A 21,308-nucleotide genomic window follows, 5' to 3' on the forward strand; every position below is an offset into this window, starting at 1 on the left:
AGAAGGTCTTGAACATAAGAGCCCTGCTGGATCGGACCAGTGATCCATCTAGTCCAACATCCTGTCTCACAGAGTGGCCAACCAGTTCCTCTGGAGGGCCAACAAGAGGGCAGAGAGGCCGAGGCCTTCATAAGAACATCAGAAGAGCCCTGCTGGATCAGTCCAGTGGTCCATCTAGTCCAGGATTCTGTCTCACTAAGTGACCAACCAATTCCTCTGGACAGCCAATGACGGGGCATAGAGACTGAGGCTTTCCCTCAATGTTGCCTCCTGGCAGGACCAACAAAGTTTTATTCAGAATGTAAGCTTTTGTGTGACAGCCAGTTTGCGCTCTTAAACAACAAACTGCATGTATTTCAGCCCACAATACCTGATCCCCTTGTCTGATGAAGTGTGCTTAGAGAGCACACAAAAGCTTACGTTCTGAATAAAACTTTGTTGGTCTTAAAGGTGCCACTCGACTCCTGCTTTGTTCTCTGCCCTGTTGTTGGCCCTTCAGAGGAACTGGCTGGCCACTGTGTGAGGCAGGATGCTGGACTAGAGGGACCACAGGTCTGATCCAGCTGGGCTCTTCTGAAGGTCTCAGAAATGCAACCTCCTAATTCTCTTCCCTTCATGCCTGTCAATTCATTGCCTCACGTGTCGTTTTTAGCAAACCATGTAGCACCTCCCCTTTGTGTATATTTATTTTAAAAATTTAACTTCATTTATACCTTGCCTTTCTCCCCAAGGAGCACGCAAAGTGGCTTACATTATTCTCTTCTCCCCTACTTTGTACTCGTAACTACTCTGTGAGGTAGGTGAGGATTAGCATATGTGACTGGCCAAAGGTCACCCAGCAAACTTTCACTGCAGAGTAGGGAATCGAACTTGGGTCTCCCAGATGATAGCTAGTCCATCACACCAGTCACTAAACCACAATGGCTCTGTCAGGGGTGGCCAAACTTACGTAATGTAAGAGCTGCACAGAATAAACATCAGATGTTTGAGAACCACAAGACATGAATGTCAGATTTTGAGAGCTGTAAGACAAAGGAAGGAAGGAAGGAAGGAAGCAAGCAAGCAAGCAAGCAAGCAAGCAAGCAAGCAAGCTGGCTGGCTTGGAGAAGTGATTTAAAAAGAGAAATGCCTTCTCCGATCGATGGGGTGGTGGGGGCTTCGAGAGCCACACAATATGTGTGAGAGCCACATGTGGCTCCCAAACCATAGTTTGGCCACCCCTGCTCTATGTTCTATGTCAAACACAAAGTATCCCCCCTTTTATATCAACAGATCACCATCACATCCTCAGATCCACTGCTGTCCACGCTGGAAAATGCACCTTTCCAAGACTGGCTTCTGTCCATGAAGATCCGTTACCTCCCCCCAATCTCATACATTTTTCTTAAGAAAGAACACATGAAAGAACACGTTTTTATAATTATATGTCCTTATTTAATAATTTTATAAAAAGGTAAAGGTAGTACCCTGTGCAAGCACCAGTCATTTCTGACTCTGGGGTGACGTTGCTTTCACAGCGTTTTCACGGCAGACTTTTTATGGTGTGGTTTGCCATTGCCTTCCCCAGTCATCTACACTTTCCCCCCAGCAAGCTGGGGACTCATTTTATCGACCTTGGAAGGATGGAAGGCTGAGTCAACTTGAGCCGGTTACCTAAAACCGGCTTCCGCTGGGATCGACCTCAGGTCATGAGCAGAGAGTTCAGACTGCAGTACTGCAGCTTTAACACTCTGCGCCATGGAGCTCCCACAAATAATTTTATACAGACTTTATTTTAAATGCTTTTTTCAAAGAGTCCAATATATTGATTTTTTAAAAAAATTAAAAAACTTCATTAATGTTTTTAATAATATGCACACCGCCATCAAGGTACATGAAGAACATACAGAATAGATAATTCCAATATCGAAGAATAACTGCGCAGCTGTGAACTAATATTGCTGATAAAACTCCTGTTACATTCCAAGATAACTTCTGACTTGACAAATATTTTAATTTAATTTTTTTTTTTATGTTTGCTGTCTTGGAGACCCTGTTTGGGTCAAAAGGTGACAGAAACGTTTTAAATAAATAAAATATTTATCACCTATATCACCTTCCTTAACAACAATAAGCTCCTATTGAACTATGACAAATCTAAAATTGTTGTTTTTTCCAAATCTTGGAAACCAACTAAATGGTCAATAGGCGGCAAAGAGATAGAACAAGTAAAATACTACAAATACCAAGGAATTCATTTTCAATATAACACACTTTGGACTAATCATCGTAACTGTATAATTAAGTCAGTCAATGTTAGTGTTGCAGCCATCCAGCGCTTCTTTGACAGCAGAGGCAATCAGTTTATCCCAGTCGCGCTAAAAATCTTTAAGGCTAAAGTGATACCACAGCTTTTATATGGGGTCCCAGTGTGGATCACAGCCTTGGATAATAACACTGAAGGTGTCCAATCGAATAAATAAAATACTCACTGTTAAGAAAGGATGCCTAGAGTTCTGTAAAACCCGGTTTTCTGTCAGGGTATGTGCCACTTCATCCTGCAGTGAGACCAGATGAATAAAGAACAGAATATTTTGTTAATTATGATTTTTATCTTACAAAGGACAGTAAATGTAACCGGAAACTAACCCCACCACCCATTCTCCCACTTCCCCACTACAGTCCACCGACAGCAAAGGCGATAAGGATAAAAGGGGAAAAGCAGAGCTGCACACATAAGGCAATTGAAAATATAAATGAAGAAGAGAGAGGGTGGGAGGCAGCAAAATGGATCCAACAAAAACGATACATAAGATTTATAATTGTGGATAGAACAACAGCGGTAATGTCCAATCTGCCAATTCAGATCCTACTTAGAGCTCCGCCTCTCTGTACCCCCATCTGAAGATGACTGTAGATTTATACCCCACCCTTCTCTCTGAATCAGGTGCAGCGGCTTACAATCTCCTTTATCGTCTTCCTCCAAAGTTGACACCCTGTGAGGTAGGTGGGGCTGAGAGAGCTCTCCTAGAAGCTGTCCTTTCAAGGACAACTCTTGTGAGAGCTATGGCTGACCCAAGGCCATTCTAGCAATTGCAAGTAGAGGAGTGGGGAATCAGACCCGGTTCTCCCAGATAAGAGTCCACACACTTAACCACTAAACCAAACTGGCTCTCAGAAGTTAGGGATGTGGAACCAGAGAGGGGTCTATTTCCAGCGGTGGCACCTGGCCTTTGAAATGCTCTCCTGCTTGAGGCTGACTTGGCACCTACATTACTCTCTTCCGGGTGTCAGGGCAAAGAATATCTTCTTCCCTAGGCTTCTGAACTGAGCAGTTCCATTTTTTCTTAAGCTTCTAGCTCTAGTGTCATTTTTACAGATACCACGTTAGGCCGCTGAATGGTGTTTTAGGTTGTTTTAAATGCCCCTAAGCTTGTCTTTTTTCCTCCTTGTTTTAAAGTTGGTAAGTTGTCTGTTGCTGTTTTAAAGATTTTATGGCATTGTTTAGACTTAGAGGTCCCCAACCTTTTAGAGCAAGTGGCACCTTTGGAATTCTGACACAGGGTTGTGGGCAGAACCACACACACACACAGAAGAAGCCGCTCAAGGAGTAATTTTAAGAAATATGCTGGGAAAGAAGAGTAAGAGAGATCAAAACCTACAGTGTAGTGGCAGTGGCCCCCAAAATGACATTATTTTAGTCTGCGCTGCCACTCAGACCTCCAACAGCCAATCAGAAGCCCCGTTGGGCAGGAGTTCCACTGAGCCTCAGCCCCTTTCTAAAAACACTTGGTACCCCTGTTTTAACTCATTTTGAGAAGGTCTCTAGGAACACTGCTGCTGCCTAGTCTCATTTTATTCCTGCTTGTCTGGTAGCTGCAATGCCACCTCTGGCCACAGACAATGGGGCGCTGTAGAGCAAAGCAGCAGCTCTCTTCTCCAGGCTTGCTTCCCTTACTCTGAGAGGTAGCCTAGGAACGTTCTAAATAAATATATAACTGCCTCTCCTGAAAGTTTTGCAGAACTGAATTTACCCTTTAAAAGTCAAAGTACCTCTTTGAAGAAAAATATCTCATGGACAGAGGGGAAAAGAAAGAAAGAAAGAAAGAAAGAAAGAAAGAAAGAAAGAAAGAAAGAAAGAAAGAAAGAAAGAAAGAAAGAAAGAAAGAAAGAAAGAAAGAAAGAAAGAAAGAAAGAAAGAAAGAAAGAAAGAAAGAAAGAAAGAAAGAAAGAAAGAAACAAGCTAACAGGAAAAAAGAATACCTAGATTATCTAGTCTTGAATTTTGTGATCTTCGAAACCTAAAGTGAGGATTCAGTCCATATATCACTCCAGTTTGAGCCAAAGCAACAAACTGCAGGAAATCAGTTACACCATTATGGGAAGCCTCTTGGCATCAATTGGTCAGAGTGGTACTCCCTGATAGTTAACCTAGCTTACTGGCTTGAGGCGCTAGAAGATAATGATCTTGCTGGCTACGGATTGCCTTGTTTCTGCTTCCCTGCTCCACCTCCTCCTGCTCAACAAGAACTGGGGCCAATGGAAAGGAACCTGGATTGTCCCGTGTCCCACCTTTGCTACAATTACTTCCTTCTTCAGGATTTTCATAGCGTAATACCGTCCTGTCGCTTTCTCTTTCACCAGAATAACCTTCCCGAAGGTGCCTTTTCCCAGCAGCTTAAGATATTCGAATTCATTCATAGTCTGTTGAAGACAGGATTTAAGAAGGTTAGAAGCTTGCAGGATGGTTTCCGAAAACACATAAACAAAGGGAAATGACCGAGAGCTTGGAAAGGTTCTGTGCTTTTACAGATCACGGGGGCAACTTTTCCTGCAGCTTTCCAAAATACACGACTGAAATAAATGAATAAAAACTGCTCAGTCTTGCCCCAAAGAGTTGTAAAACGATACACAACAAAATTAAACAGATGGAAAATTCCATTTCTCCCCCTTCCAATACTTGAAGTTAAGAACATAAGAACAGCCCTGCTGAATCAGAGCAGTGGTCCATTTAGTCCAGCATCCGGCCTCACCCAGTGGCCAACCGGTTCTTCTAGAGGGTCAACGACAAGGCCAAGGCCTTCCCCTGATGTTGCCTCCTGGCTCTGGGATTCAGAGGCTTAGTGCCTCTGGATGTGGAGGTTCCTTTCAGTCACCATGGCTAGAGTCCACGGTCTTCTGGGGAACTTGAAAGCTTGAACACTTATGTGTTATTTAGTTGGCCCCAGGCTAGCTTGATTATGTCAGATCTCAGAAACTCTGGGATCCAGAAGCTGACTGACTGCCTCTGAATATGGAGGTTCCTTTTAGGCTCCATGGTTAGTAGCCACCGATGGACATTTTCCTGCATGAATCTGTCTAATCCCCCTTTAAAGCTGGTTATTCCTGTGGCCGTCACTACATTTTCTGGCAGCAAATTCCACATTTTCATCATTCTAAAGTAGTATTTCCTTTTGTCTATTCTGAACCTACTGCCAATCAGCTTCATGGGACGCCCCTGAGTTCTAGCCTTTTGGGAGAGGAAGGGAAAAAAAAATCTCTTTGCCAACTCTTTCCACCCCAACATGGCTTCTCCCTATGTTCTTAAAGAGACCTACACGCCTTCTCTTCACTCACTGAAGAATGTCACCACCACGGCAGACTCAGGGAGTTAAGAAAAGGAATTTAAAGAGACCTACACGTCTTCTCTTCACCCATGGAGCAGCAGCGGCATGCCTCAGAAAGTGAAGACAAGGCATTTAAAGAGACCTACGAAATTGACCCACAAACCACTGCCTCAATCTCAGTTCACAAATCAATGAACCAGTCAAGTTTGTTGCAAACTTGGTTTGTAATTCGGTTCGTGCCCATCCCTACTGTGGAGTCTCCAATAAAGCTGCTAATCATTGGAAATGGGAGGTGGGGGAGAGAGAATGTCAGTCCAACACTTACCACTTTATGTTTTGGTTTTGTCATAGAAATTTCCATTTCTTCAGCACCTGAATTATCACTGGGGGAACCAGATGGAAAATCCATTATTTCTTCCTCCTGTTTCTTAAGGCTGTCTGCTACTGTTTGGATGGCTTTTGTCCATTCTTCCCTAAGAAGAATAAAAATGAAGCAGCAACATGGCATTAATAGCAAACCAACATATGCTGGCTGGGAAATGAAGGGAAGGGCATATAAGCCCACTGCTGGTCTCCCCGCCCATGTTCTCAAGCGACTTTCACAATAATGCAGAAAATCTTGTAATAAAGTAAAACTGTAATAATACAACTAATAAACTGCGACAACTAAGACAGATGGTAAAAGAGCTGATCAATTAAAAGCTCTTGAAATTTTATTTATTTTATTTACGGTTTTTATAGCCCACTTTCTCACAGGAACTCGAGGCGGATTACACAGAGTGAGTCAATAAAATCAACAAAAGGTTGACACTTTAGGATTTTAGAAGCCTTGAACCACCAGTAAGAACTGAAACAGAGCTTAAGTATTAACATTAAGCAACAGAGAAATTACAAATAGGAGCTCACTTATATAGCAGTATAAACCACAGCTTGGGGGGAGGCGCAACAGTGGGAGGGGCTTCTGGAGTTCTGGCCTCAATGGGGGATGTCCTGAGGGTACCTGGGTTTCGACCGCTTTGTGACACAGAGTGTTGGACTGGATGGGCCACTGGCCTGATCCAACATGGCTTCTCTTATGTTCTTATGTGTGACACAGAGTGTTGGACTGGATGGGCCACTGACCTGATCCAACAGGGCTTCTCTTATGTTCTTATGTGTGACACAGAGTGTTGGACTGGATGGGCCATTGGCCTGATCCAACATGGCTTCTCTTATGTTCTTCTGTGACACAGTGTGTTGGACTGGATGGGCCACTGACCTGATCCAACATGGCTTCTCTTATGTTCTTATGTGTGACACAGAGTGTTGGACTGGATGGGCCACTGACCTGATCCAACATGGCTTCTCTTATGTTCTTATGTGTGACACAGAGTGTTGGACTGGATGGGCCACTGACCTGATCCAACAGGGCTTCTCTTATGTTCTTATGTGACACAGTGTGTTGGACTGGATGGGCCACTGGCCTGATCCAACATGGCTTCTCTTATGTTCTTATGTGTGACACAGAGTGTTGGACTGGATGGGCCACTGACCTGATCCAACATGGCTTCTCTTATGTTCTTAAGTTGCAGGAGAAGGGACGTGGGAAGCAGATGGGGGAAGCTATGCACAGAAGAGATTTTTTAAAAATTCGACAGCACTGTTAACCACTACATTACACTGGCTCTTTGGGTAAGAGGTACAGGCAAGAGAGAATGGTTTCAAAGGTTCAGACTGCCATCAGGGGAAAGGGTGGGAGAAATGGGGGATGCAACGAAAACAAGGGGTGTTAGAGTAATTAATATGTGGAACTCACTGCTGCAAGAAGTGGTGGTAGCTACAAGCATAGACAGCTTCAAGACGTGATTTAATAGACATGTGGAACCGAGATCCATGAGTTGATATTAGCCACAAAGTATAGAGGGAACACTCTGTCTGGGACAATTATGCTCTGTATTCTTAGTACTTTGCGGGGGTCAACAGTGGGAGTTCTAGACGTCCTGGTGGCACCTGGGTTTTGGCTACTGTGTGACACAGAGTATTGGATTGGGTGGGCCACTGGCCTGATCCAACATGGCTTCTCTGATGTTCTTATGTCTGGGGCAATGATGCTCTATCTTCTTTGTGCTTTGGAGGGGGCAATAGTGATACGGCTTCTGGAGTTCTGACCTTGCAGTGGACCTCCTGATGGCACCTTGGTTTTGACCACTGTGTGACACAGATTATTGTACTGGATGGGCCACCGGCCTGATCCAACATGGCTTCTCTCATGTTCTTATATCATTTATCAAAGAAAGTTCGTAACACTATTTTGTGCAGTGCAACCCTATTATCTGCTCGGGAAAGCCCTTGTGAATAGTTCAGTTTTGCATGTTTTGTGGAAAACCAGGAGACCGGGAGTTTTCCTGACCTCCTTGGGCAGGCCGTTCCACAAGGCAAGAGTCCCAGTGGAGACAGAACATGTGACAGGCAGTTGCTGATTTTGCCCATTTGTTGGTTGGCTCCTGCACAAAGCCCCTGCTGAAATCAGCGTAGGAGGCACTGTGCATTCCTTGCCCTTTTAAAACAATTCAGTGTTAAGTTTCTCACTCTGTTTATTGGTACATGCTTGGGCAGACCACTCTGAACCTCCATGAATGAAGAGGAAGAGAGGGTATCATTTTTTAAAAACAAAATAAATACCAATAAGAAATAAAATTGCCAAGTATCAGGGATGTAAATTATTAGATGATAAAATGACAAGGATTTGTTTATCATTTATCTATCCCTAGCAACATTTAAACAATAAGCACCTCCATAATGAGGAGAGCTCTGTAGGGTCCGTCCCCCTCCCTGTATCAGAGGCTGTTTAAACAGCTGCTTTTAAAAAACAGTACTTACACCTCTAACTAATACTAAACACTGGAGTGTTGAACCTCTGGAATTCGCTGTTGGAGGAGTGGGAACCAATTTTGAGGGGGGGGGGGGGACCCAATCAATCTTAAACCTGTCAAAGAATTTGGGGAGGGACGGTGGCTCAGTGGTAGAGCATCTGCTTGGTAAGCAGAAGGTCCCAAGTTTAATCCCTGGCATCTCCAACGAAAAAGGATCCAGGCAAGTAGGCGTGAAAAGCCTCAGCTGGAGACCCTGGAAAGCCGCTGCCAGTCTGAGTAGACAATACTGACTTCAATGGACTGAGGGTCTGATTCAGTAGAAGGCAGCTTCATATGTTCAAGATAGATCAAGGACCAAGGCTTAAGATAACGGAGGCTGTGGAGGTGTCATGATCTGGGCTGTGCCTTAGAGGCCTGTAGGCCCAGGAAAGCCTGAGTGGTAGTGGTGGGAAGGGCCTACAACTCCCAGAAGCCCTGAAAGGTTTTGGCACCATTTTGGACCAATCAGAGAAAGAGGAGGGCCCGAATAAAAGGCCTGGGAGGGAAAAGCCTGGGTTCTTTTCCTAGGAGGCAGAGCTGAGGAAGGACTACTGCAAGAGACCCTTGCCCTGAGAGTGGGTAGGCCCAGGTCTGACTGAGATAGCCCAGGGGCAGTAATGGCATTTGTTTATTTTCTCTTCACCCCTTTTACTGTTTAATGCACCTTGTTTGTTTATATTGCACTGATCTGATCTTTTAAAATAAAACCTTCCCCCCCACTGTTGTTCACTCTGCCTGATCCGCATGTCTATTATTTGGCCTAAGCTAAAGGAGGCCTGAATGGCTTGGGAGGGGACTCTGGGCCTTCTCAAGGGGGACCCTTAACCCAGAGTGGTTGCGGCAATTGGTAACACCCCCGAGTCGTGACAGGAGGAAATACACAGAAAGAGAAATTACCCAAAATATGCAGGCTCCTTCCCGGACACTGAAATCTTTAAGATAGTTGAGTTCGTTTGTTTTCTGAGTTTCTAGCGGGAGCACAGCTATTGTATACCCCTGATGGAAGAATGTTATATTCCTTCTGTCTGGGATGGTTGCCCCTTTCCGGGATGCACATGGAACAGCTGGGAGGGGGTGTGGGGGAGACACCAGCCAGGTCAGCCGAATCAACTCTAGCAATCAATGGGGTGACAGATGTTGCAGGAGATACTCGATCTCTGGTTTATGCATGAAAATGCACTGGGAATTGAATTATGGCCCAGGACAGAATGGGGGTTCTTAGTGACCATTGTGGATGTGTGAGGGCTCCTCAATATATACAGAATTGATTTGAAACCATTGCTGGGAGCTTCAATTTTTTAGTGACTCACACACAACATGCTGGGCCTGAAAAAGACATTTTCTATTTTATATTGATGTAATGCTTTTACATGTGCGTTAGTACAAGTCTGACCACTGAAGAAGGCCCTAGGGTAGAAATGCACTGGGTCCTTAGTCCTAATAGGCATGCGTAACCATTATTGTGATTGTTGTTGTTGTTGTTATTGGACATGCAACTTCACCTTGTCGCTGTATATTATGATCTGAGTTTTTAATAGTATCCTAAGTATGTCATTTTTAATCCTAAGATTCTGTGCACTATATAATAAATACCTGCATTTTATTTTATTTTCTAGTTGCTCAACCTTTTTGGTGCACGGCAGATGTCGAGCCAGATCACCCCTCACATTTTAAATTAGAGTCGCCTCTTCCTAAAAGTATTGAATGTTTTTCTTTCTCATGTATTTCAACCATGGTTATATTATTTCGTCTAAAAGATGCTACGTAGATTTCCTTAAATAAAGGAAGAAAGGGGGATAGCCACACTCCATCATGTGGAATTACTCCGATGATTCCTAAAGTATTTTAAATCCTCCCTTGGAGATAAACACATGGATTTCACACATGTTATGTCGGCTACCGGATAATTTACTGCCCATCCTAAGCCTCAATGATTGAGCAATACACCTATCTATGCATGTTTACACACGGACAGTTGGATCCAAGGTAAAAGTGTCTGCAGGCACAAGAGTTTCCACTCACAAAGTGCAATTTTCCCACCTCTTCTCTCCAGCAGCCTGAAATTCCCTCCCCGGAATCTTGTTCTGGGGGCCAAAATGGGATGGGGGATGGGATTCCAGGCTTCTGTGGGAGAGCGGGAGGTGAAAACATAAGAACATAAGAGAAGCCATGCTGGATCAGGTCAGCAGCCCATCCAGTCAAACACTCTGTGTCACACAGTGGCCAAAAAACCAGGCGCCATCAGGAGGCCCACCAGTGGGGCCAGGACACTAGAAGCCCTCCCAATGTGCCCCCACAAGCACCAAGAATACAGAGCATCACTGCCCCAGACAGAGAGTTCCATCTATACCTTGGGGCTAATAGCCACTGATGGACCTCTGCTCCATATCTTGATCCAATCCCCTCTGGAAGCCATCTATGCTTGTAGCTGCCACCACCTCCTGTCGCAGTGAATTCCATGTGTTACTTACCTTTTGGGTGAAGTACTTCCTTATATCCGTTCTAACCCGACTGCTCAGCAATTTCATTGAGTGTCCACGAGTTCTCGTATTTTGAGAAAGGGAGAAAAGTACTTCTTTCTCTACCTTCTCTATCCCATGCATAACCCTGTAAACTTTGATCATGTCACCCCTCAGTCGACATTTCTCCAAGCTAAAGAGCCTCAAATGCTTTAACCTTTCTTCGCAGGGAAAGCGTTCCGACCCTTTAATCATTCTAGTTGCCTTTTTATGCACTTTTTCCAATGCTATAATATCTTTTTTTTGAGGTGCGGTGACCAGAATTGCACACAGTACTCCAAATGAGGCTGCGCCATCGATTTATACACCGTGCTCCATGGATAGAAACACTCGCACCCCCAAAAAAACATCTAGCTTGGATCCAAGCCAGATCCAGCAGTGTGCTCCTTCTCCATCCCCTTCTATGCCACCTGCCTCCCACTGACATCCACAAAAGTGAACTTCGTCGGAAATGAAACTCTAAAACCCACAACACCAGAGCAATTATTTTAAAAAGAGCGAGAAAAGCAAGCTTCGAGAAGGCGGTTCGCACTAATAACGCTGAACATTTGCATCTGCTTTCGCAAGTTGCTTTCTGCATTCAAGTCAGAAGAGAACATACCGCTCCTCTGGAGTCTCCACATGAAACGTTCTTTCAATTACTGTGGTCCACTGGAGGCATCTGATGATGAATGTGTTCGGTTTGGGTCTCTCCGTCTTCATCAACTGGCATTCTAGCACAGATCGAGGGAGGAGAGTCATGGTATGTAAGCAGGTTTAAGTAATCATTTGTCTTTATTCTTATCTAGCAAACTGTTGCAATTAATCAGGCACGGAAATCTCCCGAAAGGAGTTCTTTGGGAGAGCAGAGACGACCAGGCTGGTGAGTCAGATGCAGCAGCTTAGGAGACCGGACCTTTTGTTTTAAATAGGTGAGACTTTGGACACCTTTTGTCTGATCAGGGACCTGAACAAAACACCACTGATGCTACTCACAGTCCACAGTGCAGGTAAATTGAAGGATGCAAGAGAACTGCAAGCTTGCCTCCCGGCTTAATATGCAAACAAAACCCTTACAATTCTGCATGTGGTCGAAATCCTGTACCTAAGCTGAATTCTAACACTTCGAAAGATCATTCATATGAGGCCAGAGAGGAACATGGCTGTGCACTGTAGCTCTACTCCCCTCCACATCCAGTCATTGGAAGTCTTACTGTCAACCCCTTTACCTTCCATCCTGGCATCTGATTACAGGTACTTCTCCCACACACTTCCAAGCCTTTCCATGCATTCACAAAGGTTAGAAACTTGCCGATTTCGTGTAGTGGTTAAGTGTTCAGACTCTTATCTGGGAGAATCACATTTGATTTTCCCACTCCTCCACTTACAGCTGCTGGAATGGCCTTGGGTTAGCTGCAGCTCTCGCAGAGTTGTCCTTGAAAGGGCAGCTTCTGTCAGAGCTCTCTCAGTCCCACCTAACTCACAGGGTGTCTGTTGTGGGGGGAGGAAGGTAAAGGAGATTGTAAGCCACTCTGAGACTCTGATTCAGAGAGAAAGGTGGGGTATAAATTTATGTTCTTCTTACTTCTCATGGACTTGAAGCACACAGAATGGCCATGAGTTAGTCATAGCTCTGGCAAGAATTGTCCTTGAAAGGGCAGCTTCTGGGAGAGCTCACCCACCTCACAGGGTGTCTGTTGTGGGGTGGGGAAGGGAAAGGAGACTGTAGGCCACTCTAAGATTCAGAGTGAATGGTGGGGTATAAATCTTCATCGTCATCATCTTCTTCTTCTTCACGATCAGAGCCCACATGTTTATATGGTACCCTCCAGTCTATAAAACAGGACCCCTGAGGAGATGAGAGGGGTATCCTCTCTATTAGCTTCTAGAAGATTCAGTAAGGCCATTTTATTTACTAGATCTTTTGACGGAGAGTAGACTGCCATTGCTCTGACCTAGATAAAACCCAGGCTAGCTCGATCTCATCAGATCTAGGAAGCTAAACAGGATTAGTCCTGGTCAGTATTTGAGGAATACCAGGGTCGCTACGCAGAGGCAAACAATGGCAAACTACCTCTGAATGTCTCTTGCCTTGAAAAGCCTATAGGGTTGCCATACTTCTGCTGTGATTTGACAGGGGGGAACAAAGGCTGCAGTCATTGTGCAGGAAGAGCCGAGGGGGTGTGTTATAATCTTGGATTTGTAAGCAATCTTGACCGGAAAACAGAGAGGGTATAAATATTTAAAATAAACAGGAATGGATGCACCAATGGAAACCCTCAGTTCAAAGCCATCTCAAATATTTCACACATTCAACTCGTGTGCCTGTGCTCATCCAAGCAACCGATTTAGACAGCAGGCAGAAGTAACTAATGCAAGGGTGTCAAACATGCAGCTCGGGGGCCAACTCAGGCTCCTATCAGGCCCTTGAGCAACTGGCAGTCATCTGCTTCTTTCTCCCTCTCTCTTGCTCCCTTCTGCTTCACCGCTTGCTTTGCCAGGCTTGCTCAATCGCACAGGAGCTACAGAGCAAAAGCTCTATTTTCTCCATTGGCTGAGGCTCCTCCCTTGGGGAAGAAGCAGGGGAGGCAGAGCTTGCTTTGCGAGGCTCTCTCAATTGCACAGCAGAGCTACTGAATCAAGCTTCTCTTCCTTCTATTGGTTGAGGCTCCTTCCCCTCCTGGTCCCCTGGGGAAGGAAGGAAAGAGCCAGAGCTTTCTTTGCCCAGTTCCCTGGATCCCATGGGAGAAATACAAAGAAAGCACCTTTAAGACCAACAAGTGCTAATATTTTAAGCAAGTTTTATTTTAAGGTTTTGTTTTTGTTTTTTAAAAAAATATTTAATTGTGTTTGTCTGTGTCCTTTATAAAGTTTCTATCTCTGCTACCTAATCTTAAATAGGTACAGACACGGCGCAGCCAAACATGGCCCAGCTCGACAAGGTCTCATATATATATATATATATATATATATATATATATATATATATATATATATATATATATGAATTTGACAGCCCTATTCTACCTGGTTCCAATGGTGGCAACTCTATGGCATCATACTATGTTCCAGCTCTGGCATGTTACCTCGTGTGAGTTCACAGCACCAACTCCAATTTTCCATGTTACAAAAATGACACTAGAGCAGGGCTCTGTTGAAAAAGATACAACAAAGAACCCGGGGCTGCTGCAGAAGATGGCGGCCGCATGTCACTCCCTCTTCTTCCCCATAACATAATGACGCTCGAGATATTGATATTGGATTTATACAATGCTACCTGTTGTGTTCCGAGTTCGCTTCAAGGTGTTGGTATTGACCTTTAAAGCCCTTTATGGTCAGGGACCTGCATATCTACGGGACCGCCTTTCTCCGCATATCCCCCAGAGAGCACTGCGTTCAGGGGCAAAAAACCTACTCTCGGTTCCCGGACCAAAAGAAGCCAGGCTATGCGTGACAAGATCTAGGGCTTTCTCGGTGGCAGCACCAGAGCTTTGGAATGCTCTTCCAGAAGCCATATGGGCCCTGCGGGATCTGTCTGCATTCTGCAGGGCCTGTAAGACCGAGTTGTTCAAGCAGGCCTTCAAGGCTTGACAAAGATGGCTGCCACCGGACATCACACAGAACGCCGGTGTTCACGGCTTGGAATTCTAATGCCGCTATAATGTATTCAGCACTATATAATGGTTTTAATAATCTCGAATTGTAATATGTTTTTAAACTGAAAATGTAAATTATGGTTTTATATATTTTATTTGTTTAATTGTGTAGATACTGTGAGCCGCCCTGAGTCCGCTTGCGGAGAGGGCGGGATATAAATCAAATGTAATAAATAAATAAAATAAATAAATAAATAAATAAATATCCCGCCCTATACTCTGAATCTCAGCATCTCAGAGCATCTCTATCTCCTTTATCTCCCCCCCCACACACAGCAGACACCCTGTGAGGTAGGTGGGGCTAAGAGAGCTCTCACAGCAGCTGCCCTTTCAAGGACAACTCTGTGAGAGCTATGGCTGACCCAAGGCCATTCCAGCAACTGGATGTGGAGGAGTGAGGAATCAAACCTGGTTCTTCCAGATAAGAGCCCGCACACTTAACCACTACACCAAACTGGCTCAAGACAATGCTTCCTCCAGGACTGGATCAAGACCTAGGTTTCCTGTCTCACTACCAATGCTGATTTCTCCACGCCTAGCATCCCTCTGTATATCACATTGAATCCAGTTGCCTCTGCTGTTGTCATTCAGTTGCGATTGTCATTTGCCTGCTATTGTAATTTGGCATCTGAAATCACTCCACTTTCCAATATACAGGACGGATGGACTCACATTCTAGCTGCATCTGAAGAAGTGAGCAGTGACTCATAAAAACTCATATCTGGCCACAAATGTTATTTTAAGGTGCCACTGGGCTCTTTAAGGTGCCACTGGACTCTTGCTTCTTTTTATTGCTCATAATATTTGGTAATGGAAAGCCATGCAAAGTCACAATGAGGTCATACATCCTCCTGCCCCGTAAACAGTCAACAGTATGGACATTTTTGCACTATTTCAGTTTCCATTTTAATACAAAGTTGCTAAACTACCAGGGTTCCAGGAAAGCAGCCATGGCTTTGCAATTTCAGCATGGTAACGACAACGGAACTATAATACCGTCAAGAGAATCTCATTCACTTAACTTGCATTTTCCACACAGACGTTCTAGCACCACCGAGGCAGGGAGCAGTAGTAGGATTGCATCAACTTAAAATGAAAAACCTTTTAATTCAAACGCTTTTAAAACGAAAGCCTTTTAATTTCCATCCCTCTGCACCGAATTAAATATTTATTGCGCTGGCTAGGTTTTTCGCACTCTCAGACTTGCCGAATTCAGGGCCCGGCACTTTCTGCCTCATTTGCCGCTAAAACTGTGCGGCGTCTGTCTCAATGGAGTCTTTTTTTTTTTTCTTTCTTAATGCATTTTTCTCGTTCCTCATTCAGGGTGTGCCAAAGTTCAGCCGCCTCCCGCTCAGATGTTAAAAGTGCAGTCGTGAGTCATGAAAAGAAGTTTCCCCGTGATAAGCACACAAATTCCTTAATACCGTTGATTTAAACACACACAAAAAAGAACACAAGAAGAATCGCTGTACACAGAAAGGCTTATTCTGCAGAAGAGGGCGTGGCTTCACGAAAGTGAACGGGGCTGCTTTTCTACTACAGTCATTCCCACAGTTCTCTTCTATTATTATTATTATTATTATTATTTACAGTCCTCTTTCGGTTGGCTTATAACTGACCGGCACTGAAACACTGAAATATTCTGACGGAAGACTATAAGATAGCACGCTGAGACTGATTGATGTATTGATATATTAGTTGTTTTAATTATGTAAATTATTATTGCATTTTAATTCTTGAATTTTATTGTTAGAATTTTTATGTTGTGAGCCGCCCTGAGCCCGCTTTGGTGGGGTAGGGCGGAATATAAATCAAATGAAATGAAATGAATCGCCCTATCCCAGCTAGCACCAGGCTCAGGGAAATGTACAACATTAAAAAATACATCTATATAAAATCAGTTACATTAAAAAATTACAAACCCTATGGCGTCTTTAAAGTGCTCTTATTCAGTCATTACATCATGGGTGGGGGGATCCCCCCAAGAGGGGATGGAGAGGAAAGGTGCCGGTACGGCAACTGTCGCTGTCCTTATACAAAGGCTTTGTGGAACATCTCTGCCTTACAGGCCCTGCAAAACTGTAAAAGATCTCGCAGGGCCCTGACGTCTTCAGGCAAAGCGTTCCACCAAGTCAGGGCCAGGATTGAAAAAGCCCTGGCCCTTGTTGAGGACACCCGGACCTCTTTTGGGCCAGGAATCACCAGCAGATTTGAACCAGTGGAATGCAACACCCTTCCAGGGACATAGTGGAAGAGGCGGTCCTGTAGATACATCGGTCCCAAACCACTCAAGGCCTTAAAAGTCATAACCAAAACCTTGAATCGAACCCGGTACTCAACAGGCAACCAGTGTAGCTGGCGCAGCGCAGGTAGAATATGTAGGAGTTGCCCATCACCTCCTTCAGTCCAACCACTGGCCCATCTAGCAATGTGGTTTTCAAAACTACCTGCCTTCGAAGCGACTTTGCCACATTGGCCTGCATTCCAGGAGCTTTTGCCACAGGACAGGAACAACATTTCCTGTCATGCCACGTCACTGGGCAGGCCCTGCGGCATCCACCTACACCTCTACAGACTTCGACCTTCTCAGCCCAATAATCTGGCAGGAATTCTGCCTGTCACCCCCATCTCCCTTCACATCAACAACAGTCCATTGGTTTCAACTGGTTCCATTTATTAAGGCTTCTGGTAGGTGCAGAGATCACATTCTAGGCCTGAGTAAAGACTGGAAGGGTCTTGACTCCAAGGTACAGTTATACTTTGCCAGAAGTGAAAGTGCCCCCCCCATCAATTCTCATGGAAACTTTGCTTTGAGAACGGAATGTATAAAAAACTCAAATTCCCAAGGTATCATTCTTGTTTGCAGCATTGTTGCCAAGCAGGGGTGGAATTCTAGCAGGAACTCCTTTGCATATTAGGCCGCACACCCCTGATGTAGCCAATCTTCCAAGACCTAACAAAAAAGAACCTTGTAAGCTCTTGGAGGATTGGTTACATCAGGCGTGAGTGGCCTAATATGCAAAGGAGCTCCTACTAGAATTCCACCCCTGGTTGCAAGGAAGCAGCATTGAGCCTAGACTAAATACCAGGTGGTATGAATATCAGCGCATGAGAACGGGAGGAAAAGATGAGAGAGAAATGACAGCATTCAAAGTAACAACAGCCAGAAGAATTAACCCCATAGCGGCAAGGGTGCTTGACACTGCCTTTGGATTCAGAGGGACGAAATCCCAGATCCGCGCCGAATTCTGTTCTGGAAGGAATTCAGGGAATACCGCTATGTGGGGCAAATTTTCTGCCACTGATGCTTTCCCATTCTGGTGGAAGAAATCAAGAGGCAGCCATTTCCCAGGACCTCAGCTCAGCTGGGGTGAAATCCCCGAGCACCTACGTCCTCCTCCCCCAAGGCTAAGGTCAAAGATTAATTCCCCAACGCCTGCTGACCCCCAACTCAGTCCACCTGCTGCCTTTCCCCCAGCAGCCACAATGAGCTCTGAGAACATCAGCAGGGCAATGAAAAGAGGCGGCTGCGTGAACGGTCGGCTGCCTTGACCTCACGTCAAAACGTCCCCCGTTATTGCTTTCCGATACAAGGGGAAGGAACGAGACCAATTAAAATCGACATGTTTCCTCTAAATCAGCACTGCCCCGTTGATATTTGTTCAGCTTGCTGATCCAGCAATCTTTAAAGCACACAACCAAGATGAATAATAGAGATTTGTCAGTTAATAACCACTATAATTCAAGTATGTCACACAGAAATGTTTTGTTTAGCGAACAATATGCTGTCTAATTACCCTGCTCAATCATTACAGCACACATCAAGAAAGGAAGAAAAAGCTTCGCTGGAAAACTCGTACGGCACTTCTAAGCACGCACTGCTCTGCCGAAGTAACTTCCTGCACCCACCATCTCCTTACCCCCCAATTACAGAACCTAAAAAACTCAGAAATATTAAAATTGGGGACTTCAGGGAAGACTGGAGGTCTCTTTCACACTTAGCCACAGCAGTCCAGGGTGGCTTTTCCGTCATGTCAACCCACAAGGTTGCAAGACAGACACAAATTATGCAACAAGGGTCAGTGACACAAAAGGGAAGTAACTCTTGAGATACCAGTGAGAGGCAGTGTGCTACAGTGTTACAGACCAGAATCTGGGAAGCCCAGAGTCAAATCTCTCTGTCTTCCAGGGACGCTCACTGGACAACATTGGCCAGTCACTCCCTCACAGCTTAAGTTGCCTCACAGAGTTGTTTCAGCAAGGATAAACACAAAGGAGGGGAGAACAAAGCCAATTTGGGCCCCACAACAGGGGGAAAAATGGGGCATAATTATTTAAAGTTTTTCTAAACGGCTAAAATGAACACGTCGGAGATTTGTGCATGAAAAAAAAAGTCATTGCTGAACCTGCAGGATACAAAATAGCTCCCAATTACAGGGTTGCATTTGTAGTGGCGTTCTCACAAAAATTGTTATCACTTTGTCAACTCGGTCTATTGCCCTTTGTGTAAAACAGGACCAACACCAGTACAAACTACCAGTATTCCTATTCATCATCTCTCCCGTTTCCCCATCAAAAGGAAGACATGTTCAAGGGACAGAAATTTTAAACTACTCGAAAGAACCTTTCAATTCTTTCTCAGTGGCTGGCCTTTCACAAATAAGTAGGACAGGGCAAGAATTTCTAACACAAACAGACATCGAGGCATTGAGATGCAAATTACCGCTCTGTGGCTGAAAGACACTCCCGTTATCCGAGTGACTTCCTAGACCGTCAAAATATTTACTCCCCCCCCCCTCCAAGCACTTAAAAGGGAGGGGAGAGTCAAATTTCTTACCAATGAAGGTGTCGAACTCAGCTCCCCTTTTAATGCCATCTCACCATGAATTGATGGCACCAAGCAAGAAGCTTTCAATCTTCATTTTGTCACTAGAGGATTTTCAAGGACCGAGGGAGGAGAGAATGATGGGAAGGCCATTTGAAGAACTTTCCAGAAGGACAAGCAAATAGTGGAACTGTAAAGCCCATTTAACTGGGAGCAAAGACTGCTTTCAGAACTTGTCCATGGTGGGCTCTGCCCATGTGGAAAGATGGCTGTCTGCAGTCTCTGACACTGTGACAAACTGGATGTTACCAGGATCTCTGCAATCACTTGAAAATCCAAAGAGGCAGGGCACGGGGTTCTAACACCTGGCTTACCTGTTTGCCAAAGGCTTTTTACATATGTACTTAAGTGCCCTCAGGTTGCAACTGACTTCTGGAGACCCCAGTAAGGGGCTTTCAAGGCAAGTGAGAAGCTAAAGTGATCTGCCACTGCTTTCCTCTGCAGAGCCTTCCTCGGTGGTCTCCTATCCAAGCACAGGTGCTGCTTCGCTTCCGAGATCTAACAAGACAGAGCTACGCCATGCTGTCTTCCCTCCCAAAGGCTTATTAGACCTACAGTTATCTTCAATGATTCATCCCCTCTGAATCAACAAATATGGGGTCTGTTCTGAAAAGAGCAGTTATCAGCACCTTACCATCTAGGTGCTTAAGTTATGTTGGATACTATTTTGATAATTCTGTAATTTTACAGATTTTGTAATTATGATATCGTCTAGTCTGGATGTGATTCGGTTCATGTTTCTGTAAGGTTTTAACGTTGTAAGTCGCCCAGAGCCTGCTTGCGGGATAGGGCAGGATATAAATTGAAAAATTAAATTAAATTAGTTGTTTTCCATTTGCTCCTCTATCCTACCTCCTTCTTGTATGCAAACATACGACGATCAGGTTCAATGTAACCTGCCTGCAGCTGAACAAATAAACTGACGGGCATTTCTATCTTTGCTCCTCTTTTTTTTATTTCCGACACTGAATCTGCACAGCATAATTTGCAGTTTCCTGTTCCTCACTGAAGATGCCCCAATTCCCCTGTGCTGTTTTGGTGGGAGGGGTCCCCCAAAGAGCAGCATACTGGAGATCATTTTGGTCTACTATGGGAGGGGGAAGTGCGGAAGATGACCAAAATCCCTTAAGACTATAAGACAAGCCCTGTGGGATCAGACCAAGTGGTCCCTGTAGTCCAGCATACTGTTTCACCCAGTGGCCTAGAGGGTCAACAGGCAGGGCAAAGAAGACAAGACCTACTTTTGAGGTCTCCTTCAAGCATAGGCAGGCCTTGGATTCAGTGGGAGCTCACAGGAGCTTTCTGAGAGTTCCACCTCCTCGTCCATTGAATAGTAGGTGCAGTTGTGTAACAATCCCTGGATGAGCTCCACCACCTATTTTTCTACAAACCACCCCTGAGCTTAAGTATACAGAGGTTTACTTCCTCAGTATGGAAACTCCCTTTGATTCCAACATCTGGCAGCCACTGATGGACCTCTCCTCTAATCCTCTTTTAGAAGAAGAATTGCAGATTTATACCTCGCCCTTCTCTCTGAATCTGAGACTCAGAGCGGCTCACAATCTCCTTTACCTTCCTCCCCCACAACAGACACCCTGTGAGGTGGGTGGAGCTGAGAGGGCTCTCACAGTAGCTGCCCTTTCAAGGACAACCTCTGCCAGAGCTATGGCTAACCCAAGGCCATTCCAGCAGCTGCAGGTGGAGAAGTGGGGAATCAAACCCGGTTCTCCCAGATAAGAGACCACGCACTTAACTACTACACCAAACTGTCTCTCTTTTAAAGGCCTTTATAC

At 44.8% G+C, this 21,308-nt stretch overlaps 1 protein-coding gene across 1 annotated transcript in view; it reads right to left on the minus strand.

Moving 5' to 3' along the window:
• Positions 1-21,308, minus strand: part of AKT1 (AKT serine/threonine kinase 1) — a 210,764-nt gene that overhangs the window by 72,495 nt on the left and 116,961 nt on the right. Inside the window, exons 4-7 of the mRNA XM_060263105.1 lie at positions 11,597-11,708; positions 5,911-6,058; positions 4,552-4,683; positions 2,472-2,537 (exon numbers count right to left, since the gene is read on the minus strand). Coding sequence (XP_060119088.1) covers positions 2,472-2,537; positions 4,552-4,683; positions 5,911-6,058; positions 11,597-11,708 — 458 coding nt within the window. The remainder of the gene's footprint in view (positions 1-2,471; positions 2,538-4,551; positions 4,684-5,910; positions 6,059-11,596; positions 11,709-21,308) is intronic.

This window comes from Heteronotia binoei, chromosome 21 (assembly GCF_032191835.1).
Source record: "Heteronotia binoei isolate CCM8104 ecotype False Entrance Well chromosome 21, APGP_CSIRO_Hbin_v1, whole genome shotgun sequence".
Classification (NCBI taxonomy): Eukaryota; Metazoa; Chordata; class Lepidosauria; order Squamata; family Gekkonidae; genus Heteronotia; species Heteronotia binoei.